General features: G+C 40.5%; 1 protein-coding gene across 40 annotated transcripts in view; it reads left to right on the forward strand.

Moving 5' to 3' along the window:
• The window catches only part of MPDZ (multiple PDZ domain crumbs cell polarity complex component), a 131,938-nt gene that overhangs the window by 76,599 nt on the left and 41,300 nt on the right, over positions 1–14,039 (forward strand). For 21 of the 40 annotated variants that reach the window (XM_065549549.1, XM_042850478.2, XM_042850487.2 and 18 more), the window contains 4 exons: positions 3,583–3,624; positions 8,353–8,457; positions 9,680–9,775; positions 10,383–10,560. In XM_065549549.1, the coding sequence (XP_065405621.1) occupies positions 3,583–3,624; positions 8,353–8,457; positions 9,680–9,775; positions 10,383–10,560 (421 nt within the window). The remainder of the gene's footprint in view (positions 1–3,582; positions 3,625–8,352; positions 8,458–9,679; positions 9,776–10,382; positions 10,561–14,039) is intronic. The other 19 variants (XM_042850484.2, XM_042850496.2, XM_042850498.2 and 16 more) reach the window with 3 other exon arrangements.

A 14,039-nucleotide genomic window follows, 5' to 3' on the forward strand; every position in this document is an offset into this window, starting at 1 on the left:
GAATTTGCATGATTTAATACAGGGCTTGAAAAATCCACTTGCATGTGGTGAGTAAGTGGTGTCCCCCCCCCCCATATATTTTGTCAATTCCTTCAAACTCTAAGCTTTCATTTAAAATGAAATTGTGTGTGTAGTTCTTATGGTTGTGGAGATAACCCTCCAAACATGAACCATCTGTAAAGGGATTCAGTGATGTCTTCCTGAGTCTGCAGAGACCAGGCTCCAGAACCTGTGCTGCTGCTGCTGCTCAGAGCTTTGCCAAGCTGATCAGTCTTGTTCGTTTTCTGAACCCTGGTGAAATTGACAAGCATCAGATCAGTTTCATTTCCATTCCTGTGTGGGGTGGAGGGGAAGAAAAGGCATTGTCTGTACTACAAAAGTACACTGGTTGAAGTGAATTGATTTAAAACTCAGTCTAGCAAAATCAGTGCAAACCCCTAATATTGACACTTAAAACCATTTTAATCTTTGTTTATATTGAATAAACATAAATTGGTAATTTGCTGACATAAGCTAAATCAATGCAAGCAAGGGTTAAATCATTGTTAAATTGATTTGGTGTGCTTCTCTAGTACAGACAAATCCTCAGAGGGTATGTCTCTGCAGCCCATGGCACCCAGCCTCCCAGACTGGTTGTCTGACTCTGGCTTACAAGGCTCATTCTACTATGCTGCAAATAGCTTGTGTAGACAATGCTTTGAAGTTGTGGCTTGTCCTCTGACGCCCACCACCCTCCCGAGACTTCAGAGCCTGAGCCACAACATCTACACCTCTATTTTTAGCACGACTGTGCAGTCCCCACGAGCCCAAGTCTGTCAACCTGTGCGTTTCCTTTGCTATCATCAGCATTGCTCTGCCTGTCTTTACTGGAGAACCAGGTAATCAAAAGCTTTTGAAGAGCAGCTGGGAGGCTCATGGCCATAGGTTGTGTAGACAAGCATAGCAGCCCCAGTAGCATTAATTGGAGATATTCATGGTGGGGGCTGGAGAAGGGAGGGAGATGTAAGAGTTTTGAGAGAATGAGAGGGTTAGAGTAGAAGAGCCTCCCCCAACTCCACCCCCCCACACACACATTCCAGTCACAATCAGAAGGAGAGGGGAAGGGTAGAGCAGTGTAGCTCTCCCACCCACCCTTGCATCAGAAAGATGAGACTAAAGATAGACTGCTTCTTTCCCCAGCAACCAAAGAGAACTGGGAGCATCACTAGCATTTGATAAGAAAGATGGACCCAAGCATGGTCAAGGAGAGCACCCTGCTGGGAACCCACGCACACCCCTCTTTCCCAGCATGATGCCGGAGAAGAGAACATCTGGGTGTTGTCCTTGAATAGTGCAGGCTGCCCATTTTTGCATGAATCTTTGGCTAGTACATTTAATCCGGTGATTGTTAGGTGTCTAAATAAAATTTAGGGGTAAATGGGTCTGTGAGCGGGTGTGAGAGTAGAGGAGAGGGAAAGATTGATCGGATTAGAAAAGAGAAATTGACATAAAGATTTTGAGGGGAGAAGTGGAAAGGGGGAAAAGAACAGAACATATCTGACGGGGTAGAGAACACGTATGAAAAGAAGGAGAGAGAGAAGGAAAAGGGGAAACAGTTACTTAAGGCAATGCAGGAAAATACGCATCAGGATCTGTAGTAAGAAAGAAAATATGGTGTAAAGGGAGAAAGGGAATTGAAGATATAAATAAGGCAAAAGATATGGAAATACAATTTTAAAAGTAGTGAGCAAAAGGTTGACAATTAAAAAAAAAAGTTAAAATTAATGGAGATATGCTATCTCCTAGAACTGGAAGGGACCTTGAAAGGTCATTGAGTCCAGCCCCCTGATTTCACTAGCAGGACCAAGTACTGATTTTGCCCCAGATCCCTAAGTGGCCCCCTCAAGGATTGAACTCAACCCTGGGTTTAGCAGGCCAATGCTCAAACCACTGAGCTATCCCCCTCCTTCCCCCCTTAAAGCACATAACTGTTGTATTGCTTTAAATTGCAAAGGACATGGCTTGGAGCAGCCATGGCTTTGGGTGCAGCTATACCAGGATTTTTTACCGGTTATTTCTTTGCAGTGTGGGAGGAGCGGACTTCAACTTGTAGAAGTACCATTGATACAGGTGTTTGAAAATTTATTCGGTAGGCTAACTGGTAAATGTAGATGTTAAATGAAAATTTGGTGTTGTAGTCAGAGTGGTTGTAATTCTGTCAGAGATTTGATGGATGTAGCAGTGTTCAGAAAATCTCAAAGAAATAGGGCATTTGTCATTATAATTCTGAATATGTCAAGTTTTCATTTGACATCTACAGTTACCAGTTAAAAGTCTGCTTAATAAAACTTCACAAGTTGAAGCCTGCTCCCTCCACTGCAAAGAAATAACAAAATAAAAGGCCAAACCCTGCTGTGACTTCACTGGGAGTCTTGTAGGAGCAAGGACTGCGACATTTCGGTCAAACGACTCTGGTTTTGCTCTTGTTACCCTCTTTTGTCAGTACAGCATCATTTCTCATTCATTTTACACTGTCAAGAGCACTGTAAAGTTCCAGAAAAACACTGAATTACAGTATCACAAAAATAGACCTGGATTTTTCTGCAAATGTCTAAACTGGAGAGCTCTGATTATGCAGAACTATAGTGATTTCTGATTGCTGAACAGGGCGCATAGCCTAGCCCATATCAGTCTGGAGGCCAGTGAAAGTATTCTGCACTGCCATGCAGGAGACCCTAGTGGTTCAATGCCCAGTCTTTCAGGCTAACGTGTTAATAGTCTTGTGGGAGGCAGCATGCTTCGCCTGTGGGGAGAAGAATCAAATCATTCCCATCACAGTCTTGATTAATTTACAGCATATAGGCAGGGGGCTGCACTGTAGGGCCTAAAATGTGAAGTTGTTGAGGCACTTTCCTGTACCAGGTGACCTCAATGTGGAGTTGGGTGGGGCTTAAATAAAACTATTTCAATTACAAAGTTGCATAGCATATTTTATGGGGAATATGATTTGTTGAAAAACCACCCAAAACATTTGTGTTGTGCACCTATTGCAGACCTCAACTTTGTTTTATTTTTATGCAAGGATATTTGAGCTTCAGGAGTTCAAGACCAGACAGTTTGAATTCCAGGTTTCATTATTTTTTTGTGGAAAAACAGATGTGTGGCCTTGCCAGAATGCATTCTGTTTCACTTCTCACTCCACCTTGCCAGAGGCTCTTATATTTCTGTAATAATAGCCAGGGTTTTTTGCTCAGCAGCAGCTGCTAGTAACATCTGCCAGATAATTACTGAGCTGAATCAAAATTCACCTGCCTTAACCTAAAGTGTGTGGATGAATTCCTGATCAAGGAATAAAAGATTGATTGCAGTTCCATTTTTCCATGCTTGTTAATAATCACTGCTATAGACACCAATAAAGAGCAGATGCTTTCCGGGGGAGGTGTAGATGGAATGTTGGTGGAAGGGGTAAAAATAAATAAATAATAAATAAATAGAAGCTCACACTTTTAACTACATATGTATGCAACTCACATTCAGCATGAGACACTGACATTTGTTAACACCATTGTAAAAAGATGCTGCATCGTATGCTTCACATTCTAGATCTTCTCCAGCACCTGCTGATGATCAGGCCCCCTTTTATGTGTGAGTATCGGTGATTCAAAAGCTCATTATGGCTCTATGTTGCAACTTGTGTGTGAATCATTTCATGCTTTTATAACATCCAAAATGTCAGGGATGTATCCAGATATAGGTACAGTAAATATATATATGGCTTTTAAGCATGCAGATTGGAGCATACTTCCTCAGACTGTATTAAAATTTCTGAAAAATTGCTGATTTTTATTTTGCTTTATTTCAGTCTTATTATCCATGTAGAGTGTATCCAAATAGCTTGTGTGTAAGGGACAATCATTGGAATTGATACATATATGGATGTACTGATATCTGGATTAATCTCAGTGTCATATTTTCTTTGGCACTAATGTTTTATTTTCTCCACATGTAACAAAAAGGTTTGGTATAGTTATAAAATAAACTGTATGTTGGCTACAATAACTTGTCCTTCATTACTCAGTTTGTTTCCTCTGTTAGTGTTTAAAGGTTTTTGTGTGGCTGTTTGACCAAGCATGCAATTAATGTTCCTTTTGTACTGCATGCGGTGTTGTGTTTACGAAATGTTTTCATATCTACACCATTTGGTGTTTCCATTGTCACTGCTTTCTTTGCAAAGTGCATGTTAATTTTTTATTTTCTTTTTTGCATCTCATCAGAAAGGAAATAGCAACATTTTCAATATAAAACTGACTGTTATAAAGGAGAGGAAGTTATTAAACTTTGACATTTTAACCTCTTACAGATCAGAAATACAATGCATCTATAATTCACTCATTTACCCTTTTTTCTCTGATTTGTATGTCCTCTCTATTTCCCCACTCCCCTCCCCCTCCCCCCAGCAGTTTGTTTCACTTCTCCATCCTTCTTCCTGACCACATTTTGGAGTAAGTTTTAAAGCTGGTGTCAGTTTCTCCTATGGACAAGCCTTTTCAATGTTGGAGTAGAACATTGTTATCTTTATTTCTGTCTCTCCGCACTAAGAACTCCAGTGGCACAGTACCTGGGAACCCTCACAGTCCTGGGCCCCTGGTCACCGATGATTTGATCATGCAAGGTACTGAGCAATTCCAGCTCTCACTGGAGATGGCAGTCAACATCTTTCAGAGACTAGCAAAGAAAGCAGCCCCAATAAAACAGGGCTTTTAACAGAGCTTTGCTTTGTTAGGACATTGTACTATATGCTCTCATGCAGAGCCTCACTCCATACAATGTTGGTTATTCCACTAGATCTAATTCTATAATTTCATTTGAGTAACATGGTGTAAATATAGGGAGAGGGGGGAGGATTCTAAATGGTACTTACATTACAGTGGAACCTAGCTAATCGCAGGAATGACTGGGGAGCTGATTACAGATGGCTGAATTTTGTAAAGTGTTGATTTGCTAATCACATTAACCTCCCCGCGCAGAATGTAACTTTTCATCTATGACAAGTATAACTTAGTTTTTTATTCCTGCTGATACTTTCTGGTGTACTCGCAAATATTCTGTAGCATATTTTGTAAAATAACTGAAGCCTTTATAATCGGCTACATAAAAAACAAATTTGCAAATGGACACCTCTATCAAATCTTAGCTGAGAAATGAGAAGAGAGAGGCAGGTTTTGTGTGCAAATGATAGGGTGTGTGGATTAGGGCAGTTTAAATTAGCAAGGTTGTACTGTATTTATTTAAGTGCATTCAAATTACGTGTTTGCGTTGGTATGTTTACTGTAGACAGAGGATTGGTAAAACTTGAGCTGTTGGGCCCAATTCTTCCTTCAGACACATAAGAATAGCTCCCACTGATTTATATCAGTAGGATTTGTTTATGCCTATCTCAGGGCAAAATTTGGACCATATTGTTTATATAAAACATTATGATGGAATTAATTAGGAAGTCTGGCTTGCCATGTTCACATTTGCAAACATAATGGTGAAGATAAGAGACTTGTGAGACTTATATGGATGTGATCCCTTGAAACAATATATTGTTGTTGTTTTTTCTTTTTAATCTGGTCGTTTAGGTCTTGATTCTTGGGTATGGGTGAGCTCTTGGTAGAAGACTCCAGGGGAGACAAAGGTGGCTTTACATCACCATGGCAATCTTGTGATCCTGGGGGTCAGATCACCTCTCAACACAATTTAGAACAGCCTCAGAGTGAGGCTCTAACTAACACACTAGCAGAGACTGTTTATGGTCCTGAATTATTTAAAGCAGATACCTTTTTAAAAATATTTTATTATTGTTTGCTATTTATGTCTGCATTTATATTAAGGTGAAATTTGATTAATTTGAGTGAAGGGTGGAAATAACTAGATCAATAGATGCTTTTCTCTGGTTTAAATGACATTTTAATGTTTTCATGGGTTTTATAATGGCAGGAATTCTTATGAGCTAGCCTGCAAAAGTAGTGGTTGTGTTGCTGTGTCAGAGCAGCTCTAACTCTTTGTTCCCATTTATGACACTCGCAGCTGGAGAGATGAGGTTGCGTGATAAAGGAGGTTATTTTAAAATGTGGAGAAACAAAGGGAACTTTTCAAAGTAGTTTTATGAAAAGTTTGATTTGGTCTTTTTTTTCCATTTCAGAATGTAGGTCTGATAATACAATAGTACAACACATTTATATGTCCACTAGTGATGTCCAAGAATCCTAGAAATCTGTTCGCTATGGAAAAACATGGAATTTGTGAGAATCTTTAGTTTTTACATTTTGTGAAAAAAGAAAAACATATACGGTAGAACCCCATTTATCTGAGCCTCCATATTTGTCTCTCTGTATTAACTATGCTACCAGCTGCCTGGGGCTGACAGCAGCTCGGGCGGCCAGCACCCACTGCGTCAGCACTGGGCGGCTGGTGATTCAGTTAATATGGAGAGCCGGATAATGGAGGCTCCAATAAACAGGGTTCTATTGTGTATCAATAAAACATTGTGTTCAACTGATACCTGTATATATTGTGACTAGGGAAATGAAAGTTCAGCATTTCATTTTAATCGTGGAAAAATGACGATTTTTATGTTTATTATCGGAGAATTTGGGTGATTTTTTTTTTAATCACATAAAACTAGTGATGTCCTACTCTTGAGGAAATGCAAGTAGAAAGGTGTGGCATTTCTCTGAATGTTTTGTATTGGCATTTTGTGTTTCAGAACTGAAAAGCACTCAGTAATTGGCACTAGTGTTTGAATGCGGGCATTTACATGATGGCCCAGGCACAAAAAACTATAGGCCTTAGGAAATAAAACCAAACAACGTGGAGGGTGGGAAATTGGCTGGAATTTCAGCCAAAGGGAAATGATTTTATTGGAGAGGATTGTGTAGAAGAGGCATTATTTCTCCCTCCCTCAGTGGAAGCCCCTTGTGCATTTTTGAGACACTTCGATTGTGTGGTGGGGACTGGTGTATGCCTTGTCAGGGACAGTGGAAGGGGCTTTTCTTTGCCATCAATTTTATACCCCAAAGCTGTAGGTTGACAGCATTGTTTTATGTAAGTTCTTTCTACGTGCTCTTCCCTTTGCTCCCTTATCATGTGCAGTTGAAAACCAATGGGAGCACAAGATAAGGGATACTTTTGTGGAGTAATGAAAAGGAATTGGGCTTCTATGCAAATACCCCAGTCCTGTACAGATACACCGAGTGTTGCAGGATTTCCTTCCTCATGGATCTTGGGATCTCTCTGCATTTGCCAGGCTTTGTCTCCATGCCCATTCTGTGGGGGAATAAATTGCCTTGCCTTTCCCTTAACCAGATGATTGGCAGGGTAGACCTCAGTTTGAAACTAGTAAGTTTTCTTCCAGTGTAGGACAAGATCTGGACCAAAACATTTTTGTTTTCTGGAACTTTTAAGAGTTTTGGGGGGAAAATGGTGCAAAAACCCACTATTTTTTCCCCACTAAACAGTAGGAACAAGAGACTGTGATTCCCCTGGTTATCTAGGTTTTTGTCATATTCTTTGGAACTGTTCTCAAATACCCAGCTGCAGAGAATGTTCTATCAGCATCATTCTCCTGTTTGACTATATTGGAATGATCCATTCTTTTAATTGATAAGAATGCTGAAGGGCTTTTTGGACTCCTCCCCCCCCCCCCCCGAAGACGCCATTGTCATTAGCATTGGCTGTAAAACAAGGAACCAACATCATTTTCCTGCACCCCCCTCCCCTCTACTGTTTTGCTGCTGATGTGTTATTCAGGCTCCTTCCTCCTTCTATGCATCACCCTCATATCTGTCATTCCATCTACCTGCTATTCTTTTTCTGTTTGTTAGAGTGTTTTCACAGGAACTGTGGAGAACAAAATCAAATTCCAAATCTTGATGGAAATCCTAAAAGCTACTGTAAAATGTGTGCAAGCCTTTTCCTGCTAGCATTTGGGATAGTAGTGCTGCTGCACACCAGTCATGTTCTTCAGCATGTTGATGCCAAGGACTTTTTGTTGTAAACCAGTCCTTCAGCAGGACAATCTTTGCCACAAGTGAACTGTACAACTTCCAGTATTAGAAATGAAAAATGGTGTGATCAGCACCAGATAGCTTGGTGAAGTGGACAGGAGCTAACATGACTACAGATGCATAGTAATGTGACTGCTTAATTAGGGATATGGTTTGCATAGTTGTAAATCATCCTTCCTTGTACCTGGACTATCCGTTTCACATCAATTGATACTTGAGATGGTCTGAAAAGGCGATCATTCAGCCTTTCCTTAAGTTACCTGAGGCATGACCCATGACTTCTGTTTTGCTTTTGTGTGTTTTGTTTTGTGTTTTATTGCAGGATTACATATGTGCCAGCAGAACATTTGGAAGAGTACAAAGCCAGTTTGGGACAACAACCAGAGGACAAAATACCACCCAATCTCTTTTCTGCACATACTGTAAGGTGAATCAATATGTTCTCTTATTATCCAACTGTAAGGGCTTTTTGCTTTAACTCTTCCCATGCATAGACATCAGTATTGCAGACTTCTGCTCATAGAGAATTTTTTTTATGGGAAGGCAAAATATCAAGATTTTTTCTTTATCATTATGGTAAAGCACTGGCAAATAGATTTTTGTGCCTGGCTAGCAGTTTTCCATTACATTTTTGAAAGGCTAATATATATGTGTCTGAAAAGAGGGGAGTATACACCATTTAAAAACCTATTCTAATTAAGTTCATCCCTTTCTAGGCCTCTCACTGAATAAGAAGATGGTGTATATGTAAATACTGGTTGGGAATACTCTTCATTAATTAAATAGCTTTTTTAAAGCAACAGAATACTGAAAAAATACTGATATTTCAACATTATCAGATTTTAGAGACAATGGGAATATTCTGTGAAATCAAGCAGTTCTGGAGGATGGTGTGTGTGTGTGTGTGGGGGGGGGGGGTTAAGAAAAAAAATTCAAATATTATGTCTTATCCGCTGTACTTCTCCAAAATTTGAAAATGGCATTTCTGTTCCATCTAGAATGTATGTTGCCACAATTAGCTGTGAATTTCCAGTCGCAGAAAATCATTAGAATTATTGGTCAGGATTTTCAAAAGAGACTAATAATATTGCGTACCTCCATTTCAGCTTGAGACACTTTGAAGAAACCTGATTTCCAGAGAGAGAGAGGGTGCAGATCACCTTCAGAGTGTTTCAAGTTGGGCAACAAAATCACTAGTCACTTTTGAAAATCATAGCTGTCATTTTCCCCCCCTTTGGAAACTAAACTTCAGTTTGTTTAAATTTTGGCTCCACTCCCATTTAGAAATGCAGAGTATTCTATTCGGTGGTTGTCACTGGTGAAAGCTTAATTGAAGAGCGTGGAAAGGGAATTCCTAAACACAGGCTATATTATATCAGAAGCTTACTGGGAGGGTGGTGATTCCAGATGGTTCACAGCTGTACCATAAGAATTTTAAATCTTTCTTACAATATAAGGGGAACACTTAGAAGTATGCTAGATACTAAAGCACTTTTGTACTCACTATTTTCACGTGTAAAAGCATGGCTACCTCCATGCTCTGTAGAAATTCTAATTCTAGCAGTTTGATCGGTTTGGTGTTCATTGCATAACGTCACCTGTGACTTCGTTAGGATTTTAAAAGTACTTTGTTTGCTCTTATTTATTAGCAGAGAAATTCCAGAACTACCTGAACGTGAAGAGGGGGAGGGAGAAGAAAGTGAACTTCAGAATGCAGCTTACAGTCACTGGAACCAGCCCAGACGGTGAGTGTGGATTCCCAGTTGAATGACACTCTCTCATAAACGCTGGTGTGTTGAAATTGGAACTATAGTGGATCCTTTCATATACTGTAAAGTACATAAGGAAGCAATCAAAATAGTGTAGTGTTATATCTGTGCATAGCACAAATAGGGCATATTTATTTTTACTGCAGTCAGCCTAAATCCCTGTGATCTAACTTGTGTGCTTAGTGCCTGGGAAGATTAGTTTTAAATTTAATTTGCACTTATCAGCCTAAGCCAGGGGATGACAAAATTAACTCTTTACATAAATTAGTGGGATGGTATCCAAGCTCTTGGAAGTATCCTTCCAAATATAAGAATAAGTTAGTCTTGCTGTAGCTTACATTGGAGATAAGAGGGTTAGCTAGAAGCCCAAAATAAATGGAGGGCAGTAGACAAAGGTTAAACACTAAATAGACGTGTTGGTCATTCCCAACCCACTGTCATAGAAAGGCATGAAAACATCTAAGGAAGAATTTTTCTCAGATATGTTCCATAGAATTGTACAAATGATAGGCCTTTGGAATTTGTAGACGAGAGGCTGTGATGTAAATACAGTGCATTCCTTTTTGTTTTTTTGTCATGGTAGGGTTGAGCTTTGGAGAGAACCTGGCAAGTCGTTGGGAATCAGCATCGTCGGTGGACGAGGGATGGGGAGTCGGCTGAGCAATGGTGAAGTGATGAGGGGAATCTTTATCAAACACATTCTGGAAGACAGCCCCGCTGGCAAAAATGGAACCTTAAAAACTGGAGATAGAATAGTGGAGGTACCATGCAAACTTATAATGTGCTTTAATTTTTCCCATGTATATACATCAACCTTGCAAATGTCTGCTTGTTAATTTTGTTATGGCGAAGAGATCATGATTTTTTTTTCTCATCAGCCATCATGGTACAAGGCCAGCAACTAGATTTTGTGCCTACAAATACAAGGCCTACGCGGCGTACAGTTGTCACTTTTTTTATTTAAATATTTCTGAATATAAAACCTCCAGCACCACAAAGGAATGTAGGTAGCAGTATGATTATTGCACCTCCCCAATGTCTCCATTACTGTTAGCACTACTGGCAGCCCTTAAGTGTTTTACCACGTGGTATACCGAATGTAGTTACTGCATTATAATCCTAGTCCTATCATGTGTGTGTTTTACATGCAAAGGGCCTCAGGCTTACATACAGCCTCAAATGTACAGAGTCTTCAGAGTAACACAGGGATGCACAAGGTCCTGGATACTAGCCCCCCTTTAGAACAGCTGATTCAGGAGGAAGATTACCATGTTTTGTGCAGCCGCAAAGGGTAGTTAAAGAGATGGCCATAGAGAGGAGGAGAACTGCAAATAGGTGTCCCACTTACCTGCATGTTAGTGCCTATCCAGATCCTGTCTTTCATCTTCACTTATGCTCCATGTCTGGGTGGGAGTACATAGAGCTCTGCTTAGCTGCTAATAGAGAGGTGGTTAGAGCCAAACTTGTGGGGCACATAGAGAAACTTTTCCACCCCTGCAGATAGGTTAGGGGGAGACTTCTTTCTCCTGATCACTGATCCCCTTTTTGCCATCTCTGGAGGGATGGCGCTCTCACCTTCACCCCACCCTGGTTCAGCTTTGGAGCAAAGTTGGCAGCCAAGATTAAGCTACATTCTTTCTAAAACCCGTATTGTACGTTGTCAGGAAATGCACTATTCTTTATGATGTAGTATTCTCTGGACCCTGGCTGCCATTCATTAAGTACATGGCAACCCACATGGCAGAAACTGTGATTCTGCCTCTGGGGTAGGGTGGTTCTAGGTGGGTAATGTTTAAACTGGAATGACATGGCTGCTACTGCTACCCAGGACAACGTATAGGACATAGGTGCAGGGCATCAGAATAGCTTCTACAATGAGCAGCCAGAGAGGACTGCAGAGCTTCCATTGGCCAACAGGTATGAAGTTGGAATTTGGGCTGGTGTGGACCCATTTATAACATATTGTATAAATAAGCACTTCCATAATAAAAAGGTACAGCTTCATCTAGGCACTCAGATGACCTCCTATCTAAACACCAGTGCAGAGCTCTATTAGGTGTTCGTTTTATATAATAGCACAAATAGTCTTGTATTCAGAAATGCCTGGCGTTGGCCTAAATGTTTTGGTCTGTCTCCGATGTGTGAAGACATTGATTAATATCAAGGATGAGAACGGCTTTTACTTCGCAGAATGGCTAGAAATGTAATGAATGGTCAATAAAAGTTAGTAATTGGGTTTAATGAGCATATGGACTGTCCCAGAAAATGAAACTTGCAGAAGTGTCTATGGGGGAATACACATGTTAACTAGTGGACCATAGATACAGGGTGTGTTCGTGTAACCATGTATGTCTGGATGTGTACGTGTGGTTTCCCTTTCTCATACTGTAACATAACCTGGTTCTGCTCTCTAGTTAGCAACTGCCACTATTTTCGTCATTGGAAGTGATAGAATTATAACAATACTGTCTTTTTCCTAATAGATTTAGAATCTGCTATCTTAAATTGTTTTCCTTCTCTTCTTTATTTTACACTGGATGGTTAAGTCTCAGATAAGCTATGAAATTAAAGAGGCAGAAGTAACTCTTACTATATGGCTTCTTATGCAAGTACTACTAACAAATAACTCTTGTAACTTGGCTTTTAGCTATTATCATAGTCATTATGAAAATGCTTTTCTAATGCTAACCTCACCATAACATGGATTTTCCTTGGATACCAAGATAAACTTTTTTTTAATAAACACATCAGTACATGTTATACAGAGAGCGAAAGAGAGAGTATGTTACATCTCAAAGAAAATTGTTCTTAGCCATCCTTTGTAAATACTTTGTTTAGGGAGGAAGAAAATTTTTCAACTCTGAACTAAAACTAGTTTCGGGGGGCGGGGGATTGTAACAAGGAAATATTGTCTAACATTAAAAAAAAAATACTTTGCACTCATATAATGCTCCTTCTCCACCAGAGATCTTCAAGTGCTTTGTAAGTATCATATAATTAAACCTCACATTGGCATAGTGAGGTAGGTATAAGCAGCCCTGATTCTGAGCCATAAATCACTTGAAGCAATTGTTGGCAAACTCTATCATTGCTTTCATGTTATTACATAGTCTAAAACCGTGGCTTTTGGGACAAAATATCAACATGGAACTTGAATCAAGCAGATTAATAGCCTGTTTTAAAATTCTTTAGAATATTGAAAGCCTGAATTATATGGCTGGGATTTCAAAAGAGCCTAAGGGAGATAGGCACCAAAATTCCCAGCGTTAAAAGTGGGTGTCTGTGTCCCTTTGGACTCGTCTAATGTAGCAACACAAAGGCCTTATCTACACTGGCAAGTTACTGCGCAGTAAAGCAGCTTTCTGCGGTGTAACTCCTGAGGTGTACACGCTGTCAAGTCACTTAGTGCACAGAAGCTCCTCAGTTGCAGCATTGCAAAAAAACCCACCTCGACGAGAGTCATAAGCCTTAAAGCGCAGAGGTTCCAGCACTGTATTGGCAGTCACTACAGTGCAGAAAGTGATCAATTGGCTTCCAGAAGTGTCCCATAATCCCTCAAGTGGCTGCTCTGCTCATTGTTTTGAACTCAGCTGCCCTGGAGACATGCACCCCTTCCCTTTCAAAGCTCCCTTTCTGACAGCCATTGCGTGCTGTGCTGATCTGCTCTGGGACACAAAACAAACCATTAATGTGGAATACTCCTGCTGGTGAACACAGAGGCAGGTGTGTATGAGAGAGAGACAGAGAGGGAGAGACAGATTGCTGTGCAGAGCGCTGAAAAGCAATTGGCAATGTGGTAGAATGCCCATGGAACAATGGGATTGGGAAACCTGCATCATGTGACGCTGTGCCTGCCACATGAGGCATTGCAAACCCTTCCCAAAGCACCCTGCAGCCAGTTGCACAGTGGGATAGCTACCACAGTGCACTGCTCTCTTCGCCGTTGCAAGAGCTGCTAATGTGGATGCGCTCCACCGTCACAAGGAGCACAGTGTGGACACGCAACAGCGGTTTATTAATTCCAGCGCTCTAATAAAAGTGGTATAACTTGTTGCTCAGAAACTTGCCAATGTGGACACACCCTAAGTTAATATTCACTATGGAACTTTTAGTGTGCACCAGCGGGGTCTACGAGGACCAGTTAGTGCATAGCATGTTGGTGCATTTTAGAATTCACATTGCTGTGCTATGTAGATAAGCTCTTAGATGCCTTTTGAAAATCCAGTCTGTACGTTGTTGG

The sequence above is a fragment of the Chrysemys picta genome, chromosome 6 (assembly GCF_011386835.1).
Source record: "Chrysemys picta bellii isolate R12L10 chromosome 6, ASM1138683v2, whole genome shotgun sequence".
In the NCBI taxonomy this organism is placed as follows: Eukaryota; Metazoa; Chordata; order Testudines; family Emydidae; genus Chrysemys; species Chrysemys picta.